The 24,293-nt window shown below is 42.8% G+C and overlaps 1 protein-coding gene and 1 long non-coding RNA gene across 5 annotated transcripts in view; both read left to right on the top strand.

Annotated features, from left to right (window-relative positions):
• Positions 1-24,293, top strand: part of vti1a (vesicle transport through interaction with t-SNAREs 1A) — a 103,989-nt gene that overhangs the window by 49,375 nt on the left and 30,321 nt on the right. For 2 of the 4 annotated variants that reach the window (XM_035613262.2, XM_035613263.2), the window contains 2 exons: positions 18,724-18,794; positions 22,246-22,318. In XM_035613262.2, coding sequence (XP_035469155.1) covers positions 18,724-18,794; positions 22,246-22,311 — 137 coding nt within the window. In that variant the 3' untranslated portion in view covers positions 22,312-22,318. The remainder of the gene's footprint in view (positions 1-18,723; positions 18,795-22,245; positions 22,319-24,293) is intronic. The other 2 variants (XM_035613260.2, XM_035613261.2) reach the window with 1 other exon arrangement.
• LOC118287735 lies at positions 40-1,141 on the top strand. The gene is made up of 2 exons (XR_004785711.1): positions 40-174; positions 656-1,141. It is a non-coding gene; the product is annotated as an uncharacterized LOC118287735 (long non-coding RNA).

Below are 24,293 nucleotides of genomic sequence, written 5' to 3'. Positions count from 1 at the left end.
TGTGTGTGTGTGTGTGTGTGTGTGTGTGTGTGTGTGTGTGTGTGTGTGTGTGTGTGTGTGTGTGTGTGTGTGTGTGTGTGTGTGTGTGTGTGTGTGTGTGTGTGTGTGTGTGTGTGTGTGTGTGTGTGTGTGTGTGTGTGTGTTAAACTTTTTGTCACAGCGCTTTATCTCTTTGTAAGTTTATGCAAAAGTTCTTTTCATTCATATATATTGCATACATGCATGTGTCCAGTTTTGTGGCATAGCACCTTTTATTTCGATGCATGGCATGTATGCAGGACACACACACACACGCACACACATATGTTTATGTATATATGTGTGTGTCTGTATGTGCATGAATGTTCACAATGGGGCCCTCACTAGGTGGTGTGGCTCCCTGGGAAGGCTAGCGTAGCTGCAAGCACTGGTAGACTCATTGGCTTTCTAATGATTAGTGGTCAGGCCCCCAGCCAATGCTAGTACCAGGGGTTTGGCCTAGCCGCTGCTGCTAGCCTCTGGCCACCGCCGCGCACCACTATCGACTCACCCCCAGCCCCCTCTTTCTTTGGCCTGCTGGCGATGTGTCAAAACCCATTAGCACATAGTTCCGCTACTATAGAGAAGGGATCATTTTGGGTTTATCTTTTCTTGCTCTCCTCTTACTTCTCCACAGCCGTCTCCTCTCTTTCTCCATCTCCTCCTCCTCCTCCTCCACCACCCTGCTAAAATGAAGAGACACAGAGAAAAAGAAGTAACCTTTGACAGGAGTTATTCCAGTTGTGGTATGTATGGCTGCGTATTGATCTGCACTGGCTTTAGGAACTATAGAGAAGAGAGTCAGCGAGTTGCCGCTGCTTTCAAGTCCCACACAATTTTTTTTCTGGGGAGAGACAAGGATGCCTTCAGATGCATGTTGACCTCCTTAGGTCTCATAAGCTATGGAGATTTGTTTAGAGAAAGGATTGGGGTGTTGTAACATGTTCATGTGTGAGAAATAAGTTCAGGAGTCTGTGATCCCATATGTAATCTTCTATCATGTTAATTTCCATTGTGTGCATGTGTGATTTTGTGTGTATATGCTTGAGAGAAAATGGGAGAGAGTGTATGTTTTGGATTATGTATAAAGTGTCTCTCTCGTTGAGTTTGACCTCCTGACACAGTTGGCTGTTGCTTTCAAGTTATTGACCGACACATGCACTTTATCCAGATAACTGTTTTAGAGAGTGGAACTTCTTTATTTTTAAAAAGCTAAAGCATGTTTTGAATTATAATAAATCTACACACACACTCACACACACAACTCTCAGCGAGAGACAGCATCCTTCTAACCCAGCACTTCTTTTTCTGATAAGCTGAGTCTCCCAAGAGAAAAGTGCCTGTCAAAGACTTTGTCCAAACAATGAGAAATCTGTGTGAAAAAAAAACCAACCAAAAAACAAATACTTCTCTATCACTGTTCATCAATCCATCTAGTTCTGAATTCATTATTTATTTATGGAACTTTGGGGTGCGTTATTTGAATAATGCGGGGTATGACGAAGGGGGAGCTGTACGAAAAACAACAAAATGACAACCACACCAAAAGCACCCGAGGGCACATGCCAACACATCGCATCAGTGTCATCCTTCCTCGCTTTGCCCCTGTGGGCTCACTGCACAGCAGGTAGCCACACACACACTCACTCACTCACTCACTCACTCACCTACACGCACACACAAACACTTACTATATGATATCCTAAAACATACATAAACATATGAATTTGCTGCACAGACACACACAAAAACACACTGATAGACAATTATAGACTCTACACAAACTTACTTCACTCTCTCACTCACACACACACACACACACACACACACACACGCACGCACGCACACCACGCCCTCAGGCCCTTGAGATGGCACCAGTGGCACCAGCAGTCTGATACATGGTTTCTGTCTCTTTGTGATCTCCACTTGTCAGACAAGCGTCACACAAAGCCCAAACACAAATCATAAACACAGGTATGGGGCACGTGTCAGTTTGATAGGACCTTGTGGATGTCTTCACATCCATCACCTGCTAAGATGCTCATCCATCCACTTGGAATGAGGGCATTAACGTGTGCCTGTCTGTCAGAGTGTTTGGGTCTATTGATGTATCTGGTTTACAAACTAATGGGTTGAACAGTTGGGTTTGGTGTACGCTGCCAGTGCTGTTATTTTTGGCTTTGTTGTCAATGAGTAACACAGACAGGGTATTAATAGTACTATTGTAATGGCCGCTCTTTTCTTTGGTTTGGCCAGGAAGTAAGTGTTGCAAGTGATGCTACAGTAATTTTAATTTTACCCAACATAGTTAAAGGTCTTTGGTGTCCCTGCAGAGTAGCACACTTGTTGGTCTAAGCGGCTTAGCACAGCCACCCCTCCACCACCACACAAACTTTTTCCTCACGCATGATCCTGCCCTAAGTTTAACTTGTAGTTGTGGATATTGTCCCCATACCCAGCAAGTGCTGTTCACACGACACCTAAATGTCACAGGCAAACCACAAAGACAGCCAACTTGTTCTGACAACGCCACGCGGCACCTTGCCCCCCTCCCTGCTTGCCAGACAGGAACAGCCCAAACCAGACCACAACAAAAAACGAGGGAGAACCCACCTTTTGTTTACTATTCTCAAAGGTGGATCACGGGCCAGGCCTGGTAAGGGATTGTGACAGAGGTGATGTCTAAATTAATCATTCATGCTCTTTCACATGGGCTACAGTAACAGCCCTGAAATATTAATGACAGCTGCAGAATAAATTTGATTCCCTTTTTCTCTCTGATTATAATCCACAGGCTCGCTCACACACATGTTTATTTATGCCCTGGAGATGAGGTACGGGGTCACTATCAGGAGTTTGTCTGTGTGAGCGTGCGCGCGTGCACACACACACACACACACACACACACACACACACACACACACACACACACACACACACACACACACACACACACACTCACACACACTCCTTCCCTCTCCCTTTTGCCACTTGCACTTGTGTACCACCTCATTGTTTTGGAATATGTACATATTTTTCACATGTGGTGGGCGAGCGGCCTATACATTATACATTATATGCTTGTACTGTCTAGGTATGAAATAGTGTAGGAATACTGTGCAGCTGGCAGTGAGGGTTTTTGTTTGTTATTTTAATTAGGTGAGGAGCTTTTTTCATACTTTTTAGGAGAGCATGACCTGCGTGGAGAAAAGAGGGTGTAGGATGCGTTGCGTTGTTCCCACTTCTCGGTGGAAACCGAAACTCACGCTCTTGAGGTAATCTGACTTGCAAACTGAAGCACGCCTCTGTTCTGGTCGTGCCACTTTTGGTTCTAGAAGCCCCCCTAGTTGTCTTTTTGGGACATTGTCAGTTTCACAGTGGTAAAGCAACTCTCTGCAAAAGCTGGACGCAATTTTAGTTGTCCTGGCAAGTCGGGAAACATGTTTGGATGTGTAAAAATACGTGACATATATTTTCTACTTAAGTCGGCAATCAGAGTGACCCATTCCTTAACTGTGGCCACTTGATGGCTCTGCAGCAGTGTGACGGTTGTCTGTCATGAAATGTCATGGGAGTTAGTTTTTTCCATCTCCGACATCATTGGTGTGCGCCTAACTCACGGTAGCACAACCTGGGGGTTGGTGCACAGATAACTATCAGCTGCTTATGTCTCGACGTGTCACTGGAGATCTCCGTCTTTCTCTGTCACCTCCTCGTATCCCTGCTTCCCTCTGTTCGCCCCTTGCTTCCTCTTCTGTAATGAGAGGAATACAGAACAAGCCAACAGAATAGGAAAAAAAAAAAGCTTATATATAAATTCATGATTCTCCCTGTTTCTGGCAAGAATAAAAACACAGCTTGAAGCCGAACAAATATTTTTGGGGGAATATTTCTAAGTAAATAGGTGCTTGTTATGTCGAAATGTCCCATAAAAGGTTTGATTGAGCAGCAGTTGAGCTTTGACCAATCCTTAGCTTTTACTGGTCGGTGTGGCAGAAAATGTCTCTTATTACTGATTTTGTAGAAGTGTTTATGTAAAAGGTTTGCTGGTCGGCTCGCTTTTATCCCTATTGTCTGCTTCCTCCAGCCCTTTTTTGTACAATTAAACAAGTGATGGGCCTAATTACACATCATTCAGTTAACATCTCCTCTCAGGAGACAGGCCCACAAGGAAGAGAAGTCTGTCAACTCCCCAAGTTTGCTCATTTAAATTCACCACGGTGAGCTAATGCTGTTTTCAGGCCAGTCTTCCCACATGCTGTCCATGTATCAAAGATTATTTTACCGTTATTTTTGACTTGAAAAAATAAAAAGTGCTTCAGGTCAAGATCTGATTTCGATGTGTTTGACATCAGTCCCTGTGGGTTACTTTTTTCATTCCCCTCCTTTGTTAAAGCCACCAAAGGCATCCAAACCGATTTGACTTGGTTTCTAACACACTTTTTATGACACCATACGGATGTCAGGTAATTTCAAGCTAATCTATTTCAATAACATTTAGTGACAGTTATGTGTGCACCGTATTATGTCATGGAGCTGTGTTTATGCTTTTTGTTAGGCTATGCATAACTAAGATGTCATATAATCTGTATATCCTGTCTGTTTCGGTCGTGTTTAGCCTCGCCTGGCTCTGCCACAGTGTGCTTGCCACTTTGACATGACAGCGGCCACATAGTCACGCTCTGTTTGAGGTAGAAAATATTAGGCAAGAGATGTTTTCTTTCTTTTTCTCTGTGCAAGCAGGCATGCACCCATTTTCTCATGTCTGATGGAGTGTATTTGAGTATTCTGTACATAAATATTTGTGCGCTGATGTGTGTATTTGTATATTTGTGTCTGTGTGATCCTAATGATGCTTTCCTCCTCAACTCTATTGGGCTGTCAGCATGGTGCTGGTGACTGTCACACACGTCTCCCCGCTTCCAAATCTTGCTGAGATAGGTCATTTTTCAGTGTCAGGACAGAAGATTCGCATTGGCACAGGATAGTCAGGACACATTGGACTCATTATTCTCTCTTTGCATTCGTCTGCTTCATACAGAGATACAAGTTGACGTTTACAAAAGGCTTGAGCTGAAAACCCGTAATATTTTTCAGTGCTTTGTTACCATTAGCCTAATTAAACTGCATTGCTAGGCATCTCAGGTTCAAGACAAGTGTGAAAAAACTGTCTGGCAATTCTCACAAGCTCAATGGCCTGGATTTTTTTTTTTCTTCCTTTTCTACTGATTCATATAGTCAAACTAATAGAACAGAAACCTGACGGGAATTCAAACATTTATACCCTGCCAAAAATTCAACATTGTCCTCACTATTAGAAATGTCGGTGACTTACTAGATGCTACAGTAAGTAGGAAGGATGAATGGCCTAACATTAATTTTTTTCTCTCATTTTCTTTTTATTTCTGGCTTTTTTTCCCCCTCTTCATTTTTTCAATCTGCTCTTCTCCAATGCTATGCTATTTAGGTCAGCCTCTCTATTCTGAACCCAAAGTGCCATTTCTCTCCCTTAGCATCCCCCTTTTTTTTTTTACATGTCTAACCCTAACAGCCCTTCTGCTTTCTCACCGTTGCCAACCTTCCTCACTCTTTACCTCCTCCCTCCCACTTGACATGGTGGGTGGCTGTGTGGGCAGACATTTGGCAATGTGGGGTAGGTGGGGGGTCAAGGCCTGTGTCCCAGGAGTGTGGTATTTTAATCTGGGCTATTTGTAATGACAGGCCTCCTATGAGTGCAGAGGAGTGGCAGGTTGAGAGGCTCTGACAGGTTCTAATCGCTGTCAGGAAAAGTAGCTGAAGAATGTGCCAGCTCCTCCTGTCCTCTCCCATAGCTGTTGTTCTCTGTGTCTTGGTGTATGTTCCTTTTGACATGGACTTCTTCAAGTTGAATGAAGGATCTTTGTCTACCCTTATTTATTTCTCTTTTCCCCTCTTTCTTTATTTTGGCTGGCATCCAGTAGCCACTATACCTGCCTTTCCTCCTTCCTCCTCTTCTTCTCCTCGGTCCCTGTCCATAAACTCCACCTCCTTTTTTTTTCTGTGACTGTGGACAGTTGTTGACATTCGTTGGGCATAAAGACTCAACCTGTTCCTGTACAGTATGTCCCATGGTCATTGGCAGACTGCCTGCTTAAGTGTCTTTGGTGGCGCTAATTGGCTAGGTTGAGATGAATGAGAGGATGAAACAATTCGATTAGTGTGAAAATATCACCTGCTATACGTCTTTATAACTTAAGGTTTTTTTTATACTCCCACAACCTCTCATTAAGTAATCATATTATTGTTATGATAAGAACTCCTGAGGCATGCAGTTTTGAAACCATTGTCTTGTCTGTTAATAATAAAGGTAATGAAAAAGGAATGACATTTTGATTGGTTTTCACAATTAAAATATTTTAATTCAGAAGGCTGTAGACCACAAAGTTGGGGCCTTCAAAAGTACCAATGTTTAACATGAACGTATCAGAATAGCAGAAAATCGTTTTTTAAACCCATATTGTCACAGTGCCATGAACACCAGTGCAAAACACTATGTTGGAGATCTTTACTCTAATTATGAGAAGTGTGAAAAGATTTATGGCTCATTATGTAACTTTTGTGGGACAATTTAGACCATGGTGGCATGCCACAGTCTAGAGAATTAATGGGAAAACTATGTTTGGAATGCCAAATAAAATCTAGTCAAATTGGAAAATTGGATCACCAAAGTTAAGATTACAATATTTAGGTTTGGTCCTCTGTGCCACTTGATATCTTCAAGTTGTATTTACTCCACTCTGTTGAGCTTTTCAGTTGAAGTGCAGTGTCAGATATTTTAATTTTATTTCAAAGATTCCTACTCCTCCCTCACTTGTTTGTTACAGTGTTGGAACGTACATACAGGATAGGCTGAGCACATTTTTCCTTTCCTTGCTCAAGGACTGAACCATCAGCAAAAAAGTGAAGATATAAAAGTAAAATGGCCAGTAGAACTTTTCAGGTTCAACACAAACTTGCTGCTCTGCCTCTCTTCTTCTTTGGCACAAGGCAAGGGTGGCCAAGCCTTGCCCAGGTGCCGTCTGTGCCATTGGCGCTAAAGCGAGGAGAAGCTGGCACACTTTGGGCATGGCTGCGGCCCCCTCTTCCTCAAAGGCTTGCCTCGACTCCCTTCTTTCCCCTCATGGTCCCTGCTGCTCCATAGCCCAGGGAGCTCATTAGGCCAGACTTCCTCTTCATTTAATCCATTTTTTATAGCCTAAAAAACAGTCCCTGATCTTAAAAATCCTGGCTAATTTGAGCCTGGATGTTGGGGGAAAGAGTGAAAATATGAAGGGGGAAAAAAAGAGCAGGCCTGTGCATGCTTTTTCATATTTCTGATGTCAAAATTAAATGTTTTTGTAGAGGAGCAGTATGGCCAGGATGGGATGCTGCAGAACCAGTACTAATATGAACAGTTCTTGAACAGAGTTTTAGATCCCAATAGGCAGCATCCCATTCCATCCACTTCCTTGTCTGTTGTCTGTACGTCTTGTGGGAGACCAATGTGTTAACTTGGCCTAATGAAAACATTGGTAATAACATGCTCCCTCTCCGTGTTCCTTTAATTATGTATCTCCGACTGGATACCAGAAGGCCCCTGTAGGCTTCCTGCTCCACTTGTTGTGGAAGTGAAGTTTCATTTGTAACTCGGATCCTGGTGGGGAGGATCTGTACAGAGAAACTAACGCTCTCTCTCGCTTGTTCTCTCCCAGGAAACTCCCTTGCTCTCCCTCCAACATTGTTATTCCAATCTATCTCGGTTATTGATCAAGAGAAACTTATATGTATCTTCTTTTAGAAACACATGGCCAATTATCAACATTTCCAATGTCGTCGGGGATACTACTATACAGTACGTGAGATCATTTTCTGCCTGTTGTCCTATCTTGTGTTTTTATACCTTTCACATTACATCCACAAAAACACTGCCAAAGTTAACACCCTCAAAAGTTGTCCAAGCCTTCGTCCTTTATCTCGCTCTGCGAGGACAAAGCCTCTTTTTTTTTTCTTCCCTCCTCCAGGAAACCATCACAGCATTAATATACCTCCCAGGTATAAAGTGTTGATGAGTGCCTGTCTCCTCAGGCTGACACTTATTTCACTAAAGGTCTCAGAGCACGGGGAGAGGAACACTGACGGAAGAGAGGGAAAAGGAGCTGCTTGCATACCCAGCCAACGGATGTGGTAGAATTGTTAAGCAGTCTCGGGTGCCCTCTCGTTAGCCTCCGAGATGCCTGGTGACAGAGGTGAGGCAGCAAAAGTTGCGGTGGGTTGATAGGGGGAGGGTCAGTGCCCCTAAGGGTACCATGCCATGGCCGTGCCAGGCCAGGACCCCGTGCCACTGTCTCCGATTCCTCTTCTGTCAGCACGCCCTATGCTCCGGGCTGCTGCAGAGAGGGCACATCGGGGGCTGTCACACGTCGGCCTCAATTACAATCAGGGGATGGAGCATGCAAAGGCTGCCCACTGTCACTGCTCATATTGCAGTTCTAATGGCTGCACTGTATCACAGCCTATCTCACATGCAGATGGTGTTTGCAGATGTACCGCCAATTGAATTCATCTTATGCACTTACTATGTCATTGACAAACCTACACAATCTTACACATGCACCCAAAAATCCACTAATATATGATCTTAATTAAATATTGCAATTCTATTACACATAGAATATACATTTCATTGCCAAAAGGAAACACATTTAATGTACCTGATTTTTAGTCGCCTGTTGAGTTCTTTAATTTGTTTGATGTCAGAGTTCTCAGGTTTCAAGCACATTATGAATATACAAGTTCTGTGGCATTGCTTGATCTTTTTTCACCTTGCGTTTCAAAGTTCCTGCGTTGGCTAATCTGTCACAATAGATCCTCTGAAAGCACGAGGTCTTGTTGGTGGTTATTTTTCTGTTTGCCTGGCTTTGTGGACCTCATGCTGATTTCCACTGAGGATCCGCATACTTGTATGAGGAATCAGCATAATAGTTTTAGTTTCTCGCTATAGGGTGTTGTAGCAATGCCAGGCCGCCGCTGTTCCTGTCAGTCATGACAGGGTCGCATACCACCATCCTACCCCTGAAGAGAAAATGACACCTGGCCAACAGAACCACTGCGTGTTACAGAAATGTTTGTCCCACCTCCTGGTGGCCAACCTGTCTAAGTAGCATTATAGAAAGATTAGCTTCGCCAGATGGCATGCATTATTTATGAGGGGGAAATAAAAGGTATCTAAGGTTGTGTTATTACAGACTTGATGACTCTCTCTTTGTGTCTCTTTTTTTTCTCTGCGGTGAAGCTGGCCCCATCAGCGTACTGTAAAACCCACAGGGAGCCGCGCCAATCGTAAAAAAAAAAACTACCCCCCCTACCCTATTGTCACCTTCACTGGCAACTTCAAAAAAAAAACAAAAAAAAAACAAACAAAAGACATCATTGTGTTCAGCAGCTAATGACAATGTGTATTACTAAGTTATAGATTAAAAGAGAAGGGGTTTCTTTAAAGCAAGACAGTCCAAGACAACAGAGAGCGACAGGCAGGGGGAGGTTATAAAAAAGGGGGCCCAGCTACTGAGATGACAGTTGAGTTACAATATCATGTCCTTTATGAATAATTAATTTGATGTCGCTAAGGCCCCTTAGAAGGTAGATTAAATTAGTTCTGCCATGTCTGAAAACTTAGATATGCTTCATTAGTGTGTCGGATGGTGGCAGGTGTGTTGGGTTTCCACGTAGGCCAGTTTTAGTTAATGAGGAGGAAAAGGAGATGCCTTGTCACCCCAGCAGTGATGCACAGTGTTATACTACATTTATGTCAGTTCAGGGACAAATTCAGGAAGTCGGCACGTGTTGTTCCCTCTGTGTCTGCTGGTCATGTGATCCATTGTGTGTCACGCAGAACATCAGTATTAAAGCAAGTTGTCTTTAGCCTAAACTTAGGTTTCCTCTGTACCGTACTCTTTGTGTAAGTAAAGCCTTGTGCTTGACGCAATTTCCAATGACTTTATAAGATGAGGCTTTCAATGAAAACGCCTCAAGCATTGAGTTTGTCTTGGTCGTTGCTTGGAAGTGACTGGATGTCGTAAAGGAACAATGCGGAGTAAGCACAAATAAACAATGTACACTGTACACAGGAGCTTTGACATGCCCTCACATGTCGTGCCATGTTGAGTGTATTCATAGTGACAGCTGACAATAATCTGTCTTCAGCTCTGTGGCCCCGGTCATTGTTAAATGACGCGCATGATGCGTCTCTCTTTTGTGAGTCCCCTCTGTGCCTCGTATTCCCGCCTATAATAGCAGTATTATTTTCCTTTAAGCCGAGCAGGGAAGTGCAATGGTATTACCCCAAAGTCAAACACAAACTTGTATCTGTGCTGTCGGAGCTGCCACAATGACGCAGTGTTCTGCGAACAGGCGGCACTGTTGCTCGCTCGAATGAAATTGTCAGAGCACCTTGGATTTGCCAAAGACAATTTGATGTATCGTCTGCACATAAGAGGACGACTATGTCTGTCACAGTGAGTCGCTGAAACAATTTAATGCACGCCACCAGTGCAGACATGAAATGTTAAAGTTATGGAATAATACGAGGAAGAAGTATTTCATATTCAGCTCTTCAACACAAGACAAACATAGGATGAATATTTTATTTTCATACATATATATAGGGAAGTTTAACAAGCCTTTCAACTAAAGCTGCTTTCACGCATGAACTGAAGGATATTTACAGGAGGGGGCTGTATGTGAGAACACAAATGTTGCCCTGGATATTTTCCCGTAACTTTTCCTGCTGGCCCCCGTGTCAAATTTCAGTAATATGTCAGAGGGAGCCCATGTGAAAATACAGCGGGATAAATCCCAGCAAGCAAGTAGGCGTTTTTGATGACTTTAAACAAAAATGCTGTGTTCCACAGAAAAATGTCCTGAAAATGTCCTGAAAATGTCCTACTTCCTGCATGCTCTACCCAGATGCCAAGTTCATAACTGAAAACAGGGTGTAGCTGTGACCATTATTATACATTGTGGTCCTTCTGAGTATAATCCTTATTATTTGAATCACTTGATTGGTCTGATGTGGTTAAAAATGATGTTGCATTACTAACTGTAACCATGAACATGAGCCTCATTCACTCAGACCGAACTGGCCTCTTTGGTGCAACCCGTCACCCGTCACAGCTAGCTTCAACACAGCCCTCCCTCTCTTTTTTTGCTGTGTTTTGGGAGCCCTTCATCAGCTCATGAGTATTAATGAATTCAAAGTTTGAAGAAAATAATCTTTAAGTGTTTCCAACTGTCAGATCCTGTCAGAGCAACCACTTCTAATGGCCTGCGCCTTCCATTCAGGCTAATGTTTGATGTCTCGCTTTCATGCCCTCCTTTTTCTCCATCTCTAAATTGCTGCCGACAGTCCCGTGTCCCCACAGATTGTTTGTTTGTTTTTCGACCATGCTTGTTTTACATATCATTGACGTAACGAGGGTTCATTTAGTGAGCAGTTAATGGGGGAAGGGAGAGAGTGATCCACTGTTTCCTTTTATTCAAATGGGATGTGATCATGAGTCAGGCAGCAATCTGTTCCTGCGCCGAAGAAACCGAGGAACGTGTAGGACTTTTGAGAACCTCCAAAGCGATGCCAAATCTTTTCCTGAAGTAGAATGGACTTTTCATGTCCAAACCACTTGACAGGTAACAGCTGGGCAGGAACAGTCGGGCTTGCAGAAGGCGTCACATCCTCAATGGTTTGAGCAGGAGTGGTGATCAAACATCCATCAAGACAGTCTAGAAGCTTCTTTGTGTCTACCTGACTGTGTTTGCATCAGTTCTAACTTTAACTCGCAAACAGCGGGGCTGGGCGGGCGACTCTAACAAAGTTATTTTGTCAATTTAGCAATGAGAAGCTCTTATCAGTAGGTGTTGAGAAGTGTTAAATATTCACTCCTGGCATCCAGAAGGAGAATAGAGGGAGGCTTCCAACTGGCATTGTCAAAACATGCAAATGAGCCTGACACCAAGTCCGATTTTGACAAACATTATTAAGATGAGCCAATCCGGAACATGTTAATAAAGAAGACTGCAGGCCTCTGCCAGGTTTTCAATAATCATAAAGCCTTATAGCTTTGTGTGTGTGTGTGTGTGTGTGTGTGTGTGTGTGTGTGTGTGTGTGTGTGTGTGTGTGTGTGTGTGTGTGTGTGTGTGTGTGTGTGTGTGTGTGTGTGTGTGTGTGTGTGTGTGTGTGTGTGTGTGTGTGTGTGTGTGTGTGTGTGTGTGTGTGTGTGTGTGTGTGTCAGCATGTGTATTTTTCTCTCTCCCATCTCCCATTTTTTTGGATAATGAACTGTTGTAGAGCGTTAGATCTCCTTTCAGTCTTCCACTGAGTTTGAGGAGATAGGCAGGGAAGAGCCGCCTGAGGTGTGGTGTTGTACAGATAATTAAAAGGCAAGAAATTTGTGTTTTGCTCTTTGTTCTGCCTGTCAACTTTCTGATTAGAGACGTGAAGGCTTTTAATCAGCAGTAATGCGATGATTAACGCTCCCTAAACTGTTGAAAATGAACCAGAGCAACGTCAGGTTTCCTCTTTCTTCTTCCCTCCTCCTCCATATACTGTACATCTCTCGCTGAGTCCATTTCCAACAAACTGGCAAACTTTTCTCCTCAGTCAGTTCCACCAGGGGTTGTTAAATCAGATGTTTAGTTGGATTAGAGGAGTAATTGACATGTTGTTTTCCAATGACACATACCTCTCCCTTATTCTGGCATCGTTAGTAGAGTTAAATTCTACTCAATGTGTTTGTCTTCCAGGTTAAACAGATTGTGCTTCTATGTAAATGTGCCTGTACTGGAGTGTTTTGGATTTTTAAATAGCTTTGACCTTCAGCTTAGATATGGTCATTATGTTTTTACAATGTTCATATGCTGTGGCCCCTTCAGTTTTATGGCTACTCAGCTGATAATAAAATCAAATAATTTAAGTTGCAGAGTAAAGCACTTAAACTCTAATTATCTATGCTGGCTGTGGTTGAGTAAAGTTTGATTTACTAGTGTTTGTTAAAAAAAAAATTATTTCCATTCATGTACTATTGTTTTTTTTGTTGCAATGTGGCCTGCACAATTGTGTGACACAAATGTCAGCGTTATGAATAATGCATACACAAATTAGCTCATTCAGAGAGGATTTTTTAATTCTACACTTCTTTAATTTTTTTCTACTACACGATTTTGACCAAGTTTAATCAACACATAAAAAAATCATTTTCCCACCACTGGAAACAGAATTAATAAGTCCGCTCCGTTTGAGCTTCACAATTGACCAGTCAGGATACATAGGTGTATAGGCTGACCAGCGGTCTGTGGAAATTCCCTGCCTTTTTTTTTAATTGAAGACCTCAGAAAGCAATGCTCCTGCCCGCACATTGTTGCATGTGGGGCAATCACGGCAAGCACCCGAGTCCATTAGTTTTCATTTGGATGGTTCAGTAAGACCGGTTGATTAAGTCCAGGCAATTTGCTTGTCGGAGCCCTCATTCTCTCCTCACCCCGCCTGCCTCGCAGCCCTCTGCCACCGTGCAGGGTTGTTGTTCAGGTTAATTTAATCGGGTTTGTTAGAAATTTTAGCTGTAGTTTATTATGGCAGAACTTTGCATATGAATGCTCTCAGACATCTGACTGTGTTGGTACACTTACAGTAAGTATTTTGTTTTCCATTGTTACTAACCTATGAAAAACAATTTAACAAATGAGTGGCAGGGTGTCCGGAACTGTGTCCACGGGGACATGTAGGTTTGGGTAATTTCATAAATGTAAAACAAGCTATTCCTCTCTGAACCTCATCAATTCTCATTCAATGGGGGTGAAGGGGACTTTGCTGTTTAAAAGAAAATGTAAATCTGGTGATCTGAGAATTTGACTTTGAGGCTGAGGTGAAGGGAAAAGAGGGGGGGGAGCTCAAATAGAGGGAAAATGCAGCTTTCAGTTCTCTCCACGCTGGTTCAGCTTTAAACAAATGGTTCTATTACCAGCTGGTCTCCTACAGGCCTGGTCATTTATACCCATTAAACTTGCGTCTTATCACCCATAAGACGCTCTTGCGTCTCTCCATCCACCAATTGTCTATAATCAGCCACTTAAAACAGCGGCGGAAATTTCTTTTTGCGCCTTGCTCCGGTCTGACGGACAGGCAAACGAGCTGGGAGGAGGAGGAATGGGGGAGGAGAGAGAGGAATATTTTTCTGTGGAATGATGAATAGGCCAAGTTGAGTGGCTGACTAACAGAGATCTGTCTTAATCAGAAGTGATTTGTCAGAACAGGAGCTCTGCGGGGTCAGGGCGCAGGCGATGAATAAAACAGAGCCTGACGGAGTGAAGAAAGGCCCCAGAAATCCACCCTGACTGCCCACCACCACTCATACTCATGCAAGGGGAAGGGCTGATGCATGGGCTAAGTCAGGATGGACTCGGATGGCCCAGCATTACCCTCCCCAGTATATTACTTGTTTTGGGCCTTTTAAGTGTTTCAATTCCTGCAAGAGCAGTTCCCCTCCTACTCTGCAAGCGCCACAGAATGTGCCGGAAATTTTCCTGCTGTTGTGAACGAGACATGCTCGGACAAGCTCATGCTGCATTGATCATATGTGACAACGGCAAAATCCAGACAATGACTGGACGAAGTTGTCGGAGTTCATGTCTGACAACAGCTTTATTAACGAAACAATATACTTTGTTTGTTATTACTATAGGTACGCTGTCATGTTATCTCTGAGTCCCAAGATGCTTAATGCCCCCCCCCCCCCCATGACCTGGTATTTGGCACCTCTTTATTTTGAGCTACAGCTCAGTGTGAAGGCGCTAGCCTCATGGCCTGTGGGCTCGGCATTATAAATACATCCCAGTGTGGGTACAACTTTGATGGAGGTGATGAAAGTGTGTCACCAGGCAGTTGCAGACTTGAGAAGTCCAAAAAAAAAAAAAAAAAAAAAGCTTCTCTGGAAGTGTACCGAGACAGGTAACTTTATTCACCTGGGAATCACAGTATGTGTGTATGTGTGCAATGTACGTACATGTTTGTGTGCGTGTGTGTGTGTGTGTTGCGTGTGTGTGTGTGTGGTAGTGCTTGAGAGAGAGAAAAAAAAATGTATGGGTCTAACATTTATCAGGCTCCTCCCAACTTCCCCTCAACCCTCCCGTGGGCTTCCATAGCCCGTTTGTTGGAGTGTGTGGCTCGTGTCCGGATATAAGTGTGTGTGGTAACCTTCAAAAAGTGGTCTCAACTGCTTAATGAAAAGGAGCTGTGCCGAGCCTCGCAGCTCACCACCGTCAGGTCTTGTACCCTTTCAGCTCTGGGGACAGAGGGAGCAAGGCAAAAAACCCACAACACACACAGAGAGAGAGAGAGATTCTCAGACAGTGTGTAACTGCTCTGAAACAGCTCCTGTAAAATAGATGATGCCTCCAATTAAATGTGTCCATGGAACTGAGAAATGTGAAGCCTGGGGACGTTTGGGCTGTACCAGAATTGTCGGCTGTCTGAGCTGCATTGTCGTTGGCCCAGCTGGGTGGACATGGACATTTTGTGATATCAACCTTTTAAACCGATTTTGAAATTGTTCGTAGGGCGCCTGAAAAGAGGAGAAAAAAACCCTCTGTTGTTGGAAAGTGTCAGTTATTTTTCGGATTATTTTCATCCATCGAATTTTTGGTCTGTAAAATGTCAGAAAATAGAGAAAGAAAAGCTTATTTGTCTGACCAACCTTCCAAAATACTAAACAAAGATGTTCCATTAAATCCTCACAATTAAACAAGCTGGGACTGGGCAAAGTTTCTTTTTGTCTGTTCCTGAAAAATAACTTCAACTAGCAATCTTGCAATGCAATCTCACACACACACACACACAAACACACACACACACACACACACACACACACACACACTCTGTTAGTATCATTTTGTGGTGCTTGTTCTAGCATTACCTATTTTATTACTTCACGCACTGAAGTTAATTGTTCAGTAAATACACAATATTTTCCGACGACCTTATAATTATAAACAAGATGGTGACATGTTGAGCTGAGATAAAAACAGATCTGGACTGTGCTATGTCAGAAGCATGACGGTGGATTTATAGGACAAAAGTTTTATATCCAGACATTATTCCCTCTTCAGATTTGCACCTTCAACTTTCCTATACTGATTCTTTTCTACAGTTACATTAGAGGAGTGATTTAAATGAAGACTCTCTGGTGCTGGTGTGAGCGTAGTGTAATGGAATAATGGGCTTGTTAAATGGACCTTTGGGGATGAAGATCTTTAACAAGTGAGTCAGAACAAGGCCTCTGGGCCAGGGTTATTTAAATTGTTAATAGCTGTTTAAACAGGACGGGAATATTTTACACACTAACGAGCAACAAGTCAGCGGCTTTAACCCCAAAAATAGAAAAAGGTTCCTCCTCTCCTGTTGTTTTTATCAACTGCACAATTTTTGCATGACATATTTTTGTGTCGGTAGGAGGATCCTTTTTTAGTTTTGACTTTTTTGATGCAGTTAAAAAAAACAGTACGAACTTGAATATGTAAGATGTTGACATGGCAAAATAAATCACATGCATAAGCTAATTATTTAGGTTGTTGCAAAGAAGTAGACCTGATTTCGGATAATGACAGTTGTGGGGTGGAAGCCTCTTTTGCTTCAAGTATATGATGATAAAGAAAAGCACGCCACAGTATGGGAGTAGTGTGTCACCTATGGAGCTTTTCATTATTCTCATTATTAGAGTTTTGTTTTTTTACTTACCCTGTTTGTGCTATTTGTTGCCCAACAAGAGCTCCTCCCCCTTAACGAACAGATTTTCACCGCGACAGCAGGATTAAACACGATGAATGGAAATGTAGATACATGCCAGAGAATGAGTAATGCAGAGGAAGATGCATGATAAACACAATAAACTCCACACATTCCCTTGGGAGCTGTGTAGACCTCCAATGGCTCACTGCGTTTAGGGGGAACCCAGAGAGATTTCGAGAAGCTCTTCTCATCATAGATATCCACAGAAAACTCCCCTTTTGAGCGCGTGAATTGTTTTTTTGTTTTTCTTTAAAATAACTTTTTAATGGCTGAAAATTGCTCATCATCTTGTGTCATTCAGAAACCTGAGTCCACTGCGTTTCCATTCTTTCCCATTGAAAAGTAGCTTATTTGCAAAGGCTCTTTGTCATTTCTCTTCTTGTTTTCAATCGATTTTTTTACTTGAATGTTCACAAATCCATGACTGCCTTGCTACACACACCTTAGCACAATGTGTGTAATGATTGCTCATTTGGACTAAGACATCTTTGGAGGCCTTTTCTCCTTCGACCTCATCCATCTTTTTTTTCTTTTTTTTTTTACATTTTGCAAACCTTTCCAATAATGCAGTTGCCCAAAAAACACTGCTGCTGCAGTACTTGTCACACTCATTTATTTAAAGAAAAAAAAAAAAAAGCCACAGTCATGACAGAGATGGATAGATGTGCTTATTTGTCTCTTTTAACAGAAGACTTCCACTACAACTCCCTCGCTGTTTATCCCTTGTTCTTCTCCAATGGGGACGGGGGAGGGCTGTGTGTTTTTTATGGTTATTAATACCTGCACTCAGTCTTTTAATCTGCACTATTTGTCACATGTGACTGTCTGACTGCACTGTTTAATCTGGGTATCCTTCAATCTGTCTCGTCCCAGATTAGAAATTAATGAAGGCAGGAAGAGACACATTTGAGTCAGTTACAGTGTTGGGGGGGGGGGGGGGGGGGGGGGGGGGGGGTAAAGGGATGGGAAGAATGGGAGACAAATGTCGTTCATTTGACAGTGCTTTCTCATTTTTTATATTTTTCCCTGATCCTCTGTCTCTCTCTCTCCGCCTTTCTCTCAATTTCTCTCTCTCTCTATTTTCTCTTGCTTAGCTGCCAGATGTAGCCCATATTTTTGCACTGCTCCCCCTAAACAGGCGCTCAGCACGTGGGCCCTTTGGTGTGCGGCACCTGTGTAGTGTAATACAGTCAGCGTCTGCGTTGTTTATTCCGGATTTGTTTGGTGTGCTTGAAAGCTCGTCTTTGATCCATGCAAAGAATCTTCACGTCTTTTCCTTTTTTTCCTGATTCATCCTCTGCCGCCCTCATTTTTAGACGCTAATGCTGGAGCAGTATGGTTGTATTGATGGGCAGCAGTGGGTTTTATTTAATGATTTTATTTAGTTTATCTTTTTTGGGGGGGTTCCTTTTTCCTCCCCTACCCATGAGACATGAAAATGACACTGACCATTGATGAGTTTATCTACAACTGGCGAGAGGAATTCCAAAACTTTTCCATAATTATAATATTCTATTATCTGCCTGCCAGATGCTCCCTCTAGAGTCTAGACAGTGTCGTCTCTGTACAATGTTTAGTTAGTGTACAAAATATCACTCAGTGTCTATATTCTGAATGTGCTGTAAACTAAAAAGGTGAGTTGATCCAGGTGAAAGATATCACATTATTTCCACCGTAGTCATCATGGTGAGAGATAATTGAGACAGAAACACAGAGAATAAAGTGTTTCATACATATGAAATCATTCCAAAAATGATCCATATGACACGTTAGTGTTTTTGACTCGTTTGTTTCGAGATCATTTCATAAACGGTGGAAATATCATCTTCCTCACACTGCGTCTGCCACTCTTGCAGAACAAGTGGGCCAGGAGGTTCTTGCCAACCTGCACACCGACCGTGAGAAGATCCAGAGAGCCAGAGAAAGAGTGAGTACACACATGCCACCTGCACAAACACACAAACACACACACACCCACACACACACACTCATCTGTCTGTTTCCACACGTGTTTGTGAGACCGTAAAATGTGTTACGACTGGTTAACAACATCGCCAGCATTCAACACTTTCTGCTCGGTTTGCCAGGTAAACACACAAATGCAAGTGGGTGTGATTACACTTGTTCACACACAGTGTCAGCAGCATTGTTTTGACAAGGTTCTTAATGTGCTTGTTTATTGATAGCACTGTATTGTATCAGCCTCACAGTGTGAATGGAAGAATATTAATATGTTGAGCATATTTTGCCACATCACCTGAAGTGAAATCACCTTTCTTGTGGTTACATATTGTTGGTACCTGCACACCTCTCTCCAGGATGCTTCCCCCCTATTCTTCCCCTCACCTGAATGGGGTGAACTTTGCCAGCTGCCGTCCTTCTTCACCTATCCTCCTTAACTCCTCAGCATTCCTCTCCGGGTTTCCTCTCTCCTTCTCACTTTCCCCCAGAGAGCTCCCCCCCTCAAACCTTAGCACTGCCCCTCCTTAAATCCAGCCGGCCAAACAGACAGGTAGGCAGAGACAGAAAAGACCAAACACAGGAAGGGGGCCCAACCCTGTCGGCCCCCTCAACGCAGAATGCTTAAAGATCACAACATGGCAGTGGGCCTCGCACAGGCGATTTCAAAGGAAATCAAACATTTCCTTTCAAAACGGTCGACGGTGTCTACTGAGAGTACCTGCTCTCTCTTTCTTTGGCTCTCTCTCTCTCTCCCTTCTTCCCATGAGTCCCCCAACACACACACACACACACACACACACAAACTAGACTGTAAAGACGTGTGATGGGCGAAATAGTTAGCAGCTCTTTTGTATTAAATATAGAGGAGAAGCTACAGTTACAGTTTTTTGCATATATGCCAACACATGGACATAAAAATGTACACCTACACGCACGCACACATACACACACACACACACACACACACACACACACACTCAGACATTCAGACAAAGCCCTACACTCAGCAGGAGGTGAGGCCTTTTGTTTAGCTTTTATGGTACAAATTGAAGTCAGTGGAAGGTTTCAAGACCGGGTCAAAGCAGTGTGCTCCCAAACCCAGAGAGGATTGGAGAATGTGCTATAAACCTTCTCCGGGCCAGCTCATAGAGAGCCTGACAGCTAGCAATGGGTACGTTTAAATAATCAGTCACTAAAATAGGTAATTAATATATCTTGAATCAATAATTAAAGTGAATGAAAGTGTATAAAATCATTCATTAAATGGTAGGAATTGCTAATTTCAAGAAAAAAAATAAGCAATTTGTGTGCACAAATTATAATTTTTTTCCCCCAAATGAATAATTCTTCTGCTTAAATTACTAAATCATACTCTCAGATTACTACATTTGTCCATTCCCCTCTCTTGGTCAGGTGCACAGTTATATAAGAGGATTAGTTGTGTAATTTAAGGGAACAAATTAGTAATTTCTTGCCTTGATCGCTCTCTATAAGCTTACAACCTTAAATGCTGAAAAAAGAATTACATCTTAATTTCACATTTATCCTATTCCTTTTGTTAAATGCCTTATTTTGGCAATTAATAGATTAAAATGATGTGGATTAGAGACTATTTAGTCATATACAAACAAGCTTTATTTTTATAATAACATTAACAGAATATGTGTGTATTTTCATCCCAGTGAGCTGTCTAAGAAAAATAAAAGGCAAAAGAACACCTTCCTCTCCTTCTCCCCATACAGGCAACCACAGTTAATTTTAGACAGTCAGCTCCACTGAAATTTCAGTTGGTTTCCATTTTAGGTTAAGAAGGAAAGCATGTGATTTGGTGAGAGGTTGTGGAGCGGGGGAATGGAATGGAAAGAAGGAATGATTCAGATAGACATGTATTTTGGGAGAAAGTGTGAAGTATCTAGGGGGGGCAGATCTGTGGGTAGAGGCAGACATCAGGCAACTGCAGGACTTGTTGTCTTTGCCAGAGGGTCCAAACCCCAGGTCCCCCACTTCCTACACTGTACCACATGTATCCCTGGCTTTGGCAACCTGCATCGCACCAGCCCAGGCTGCCAGAGGGTAGGAAGGGAAGATGGAAGAAGAGGAAGAAAGTAGCAGCAAAGGAGGAGTGGGAAAAGAGGCAGGCAAGAGAGATGACTGCAAGATGAGCCAGAACAAACAAGAAAAAAGAGTGATGCTGGAACCATTGTAGAGGCGCGGAAAATGGGAAGAAAAGGTGTGAAAATTATCAATTAAAAATGTTATGTAGTGAAAACACACTGATTGAGAATGACTTTGTTGGAATTGCAGTTATTGTCTCTGAGGGAGAGGATGAATGACTCCCTGCTGACTCCAGAGAGAGACACTCTTTCCCACACTCCCCCATCCTCCTCCAGAAATGCGACTTCAGGTGGACGTTAGTGGCAGCTCCCTCAGTGCAGTGTCAGCAATTTTGTGGAGTCACACTCACATCTTGTTGGGAACATCTCCACCTGTCCCCCTCACTGTAAAAATCCCTACACCGGATAAAGAAAGTGGAATGAAAACATTCCTATGACCTCTGAGGAACAAAAAGGGTGAGAGAAGGAAAAGTGACAAGGTGGAGCAAGGAAGAGGAAAATATCCCAGGCCCCGGATAGCCATGATCATTATTTCAAAGTGTGTCTTCGAGGACTCTCCACACTTGCAATTTAAGTCAAAAGTAAAGTGCCCTTCTCACTCTTTTTTCGTACACTACTCTAATGTTTGCTTTGCAGCAAGATGAGCAGACGGCCATTGGAGTAACGTGCCCTTGAAGTGTGAATCTGCTGTTGACAACATCTTTAAAATTACAAGGGGTTTCCTATCAATTGGAAAACAACTGCTCTTGGTGACTTGGGTTTATAGACTTGGGGATCTAAAAGTTATTAGCAATTTACATCCATGTCTGTCCAGACATATACAATAAAAAATTGTGGGGCACAATATAAATCATCAAAATAATTCATGCAAATTAGGGTTAGGGTTATTAGACATGTGCGTAAAAGTTTGTCACAATTAGTGTATGACTTCTTGAGTTATGCCCAAAAGGTTGTTTTTGTGAGGTCAGTGCCCTTGACCTTTGACCACCACATATGAGGTAGTTCATTCTTGAGTCAGAGTGAACGTTAGTGCAAAATTTGAAGAAATTCCCTTAATGAATTCCTGAGATAGAATATCGTGTTCACGAGGGACATACGGACGGACAACCCAAAAACACAATACCTCTTTCCGCGGCTGTCGCTGGCACAGAGGCATAAAAAGCAAACTTGTCAAAGGAGGGTGTGATATTTTTATAAATTTGACCAGTGTAGTTTCTTCATAGACTGTGTTTAAAACCCTCAAGAGCTGTTGGATCTGAATGAAAAAACTAAAACCTGTCTTTAACCGGTTTGTCTCCCCAGCTGAGAGAAACAGACGCCAACCTGGGCAAGAGTTCTCGCATCCTTACCGGCATGCTGAGAAGGTAAGAGGCAGGTAGGGACATTGTTTCTGCACTTCTCTGTCTGTGTCGTGCTCTAACAGTCAAGCTGTGAGCTTGCATCGAGTCATCACCGTCAGATGAAGTCTGTGATAAGATCAAATTTAGTTCCATTTGCAATGGGTCTGTGTCCGTGTTGCTGTTGGCCTCATTGCTAATAATTACATTGCTTTTCCAGCGGAGGATTAATAAATAAGTGGATGAATTAGTACAAAACTTTTAGTTGCATTTACACACAAAATAGACACTTTATTAGTAAATTTGTCATAGCAACCATACAGTAAGAGAAAATCTCAAAAAGTACACAAACTGCTGTTAGATGCAGTATTTTGGTACTTTTCAAATCTTGGTATATTCATCTCAATATAATTTTGAGGGCCTTGTTTCCTCAGTGAATATCTTTAATTCTTCTTATCGTATATCTTGGCGTACAAACTAACCAAACTGTCGGTGTGAGTGTCTGTTCTGTTATAATGGCATTGTTGTCTGTGTAGACTGAGAAAAGTGTAGCCCTGCATAGCATCCTGCAGAAAAGAACTGGAAAAGACAAGTGCACACTGTACATGTCTCCATTCTTGTCTTCTCTTTGCCTTTGTGTTTCAAGCCATATTACAGCCCATATTCAACTTGCAGTCTTTGTCTCTCTCGCTTGCTGGTTCACGCACAATTCAGCCCCCAACAAACACAAGCATTCACACGCAAATATTTCAATAGGCCTTGCATTATCTAATGCACTGCCTCCTAATACACACACACGCACAAGAGTCACACAAATGTGCACACACACACATGCCGTAATGTCTTGTCACATCTCCATTTCATAAAGTGCTGTGTGCCTACTCCTGAACCGTGACGCCACGGTTTTGTTTCTTCCTCCCTCTTTCTTGTTGTTTTTTTTCCCTCTCCCTGTCGCCCACTGTGGATTTTGATTAAGAGTAATATGTAAATGACACAGACTAAATGTAAAATCCTGCGGCCCGGAAGGAAGTGCCAATTGAAATAGATGCTTCAATGCCTGTAGACAATTTGCAGGGCGGCTCACAGGGCGGCCGGCACTTACCAGAGAGGGAAGGCCTGAGAAGGGCTGTGATGCCGACTGTAACCAATATTTCTGCATATGTCTCCATTTTGTCAAGTCTGATTATGGGAAGAGGAATTGCGGGGGGGTGGGGGTCAACTCGCCTGGCATGTCACCCAAAGCTGTCCAGAAATCATTCATCATTCCCTCCTCCTTCCCTCTCTTCTTCCTGCCACCCCCTCCCCGGAGCTGAAGTAAATAACACACACTTATTTCAATATTATCATATTAATGTTAAAGTTCAGCTGTCACCTAATGGGAAGACTTAATCAGACGTAGCATTTTAAGAGGCAGGCTGCCACTCCCCTCCCCACTCTCCAGCCCCCTCTCTTGACGTGCCTTACCTCCTCTGGTTAGCGTCCCGCTCAAATCAGGATTTATGAGGGCTTTCCAAAGTGGGGCCCGGCTGCGAGCCTCTGCGACTACCACCCTCCTTTCTGCTTGATGGGAGCAGTACAACATACGCCCCCCGCCTTTCTTTAACAAAAAGTCTTTTTTTTCCCTTTTAGTTTCTTCACTGTTTGAATAAATGAGTGCGTTTTTGTTGTAAGGTTGTGGGCTGGAAACGTCAAATCTGAAGTCATTTATAACCAGAGACAGAGAACTGAGAGCAAAAACTAAGTTCAGGACGGTTCACTGAGATCCCACCTCCACCCCCTTTCAGGCAATTCTTTCTCATTTCCCTACTCATTTAATTATTTCCCCCCACTGGTTTTCTGGCTTTTGATTAATTGTTTATTTGTGTGCAGTGTCAGAGCAATTGTAGTTTTTTTAGACTGTAGAGGGGGTTGGGAAGGTGGTTGCTTTGTCATTCCCGTTAACATGTGTAGAAGTAGTGCACCAATAATATATAAATGACTTACAGACAGGTGAAGTACTGCTGTTATGTTTTA

This window comes from Scophthalmus maximus, chromosome 16 (genome assembly GCF_022379125.1).
Source record: "Scophthalmus maximus strain ysfricsl-2021 chromosome 16, ASM2237912v1, whole genome shotgun sequence".
NCBI classification, from domain to species: domain Eukaryota; kingdom Metazoa; phylum Chordata; class Actinopteri; order Pleuronectiformes; family Scophthalmidae; genus Scophthalmus; species Scophthalmus maximus.
Note: the sequence above shows the minus strand (reverse complement) of the source record. Positions and strands in the feature narration are given on the sequence as shown.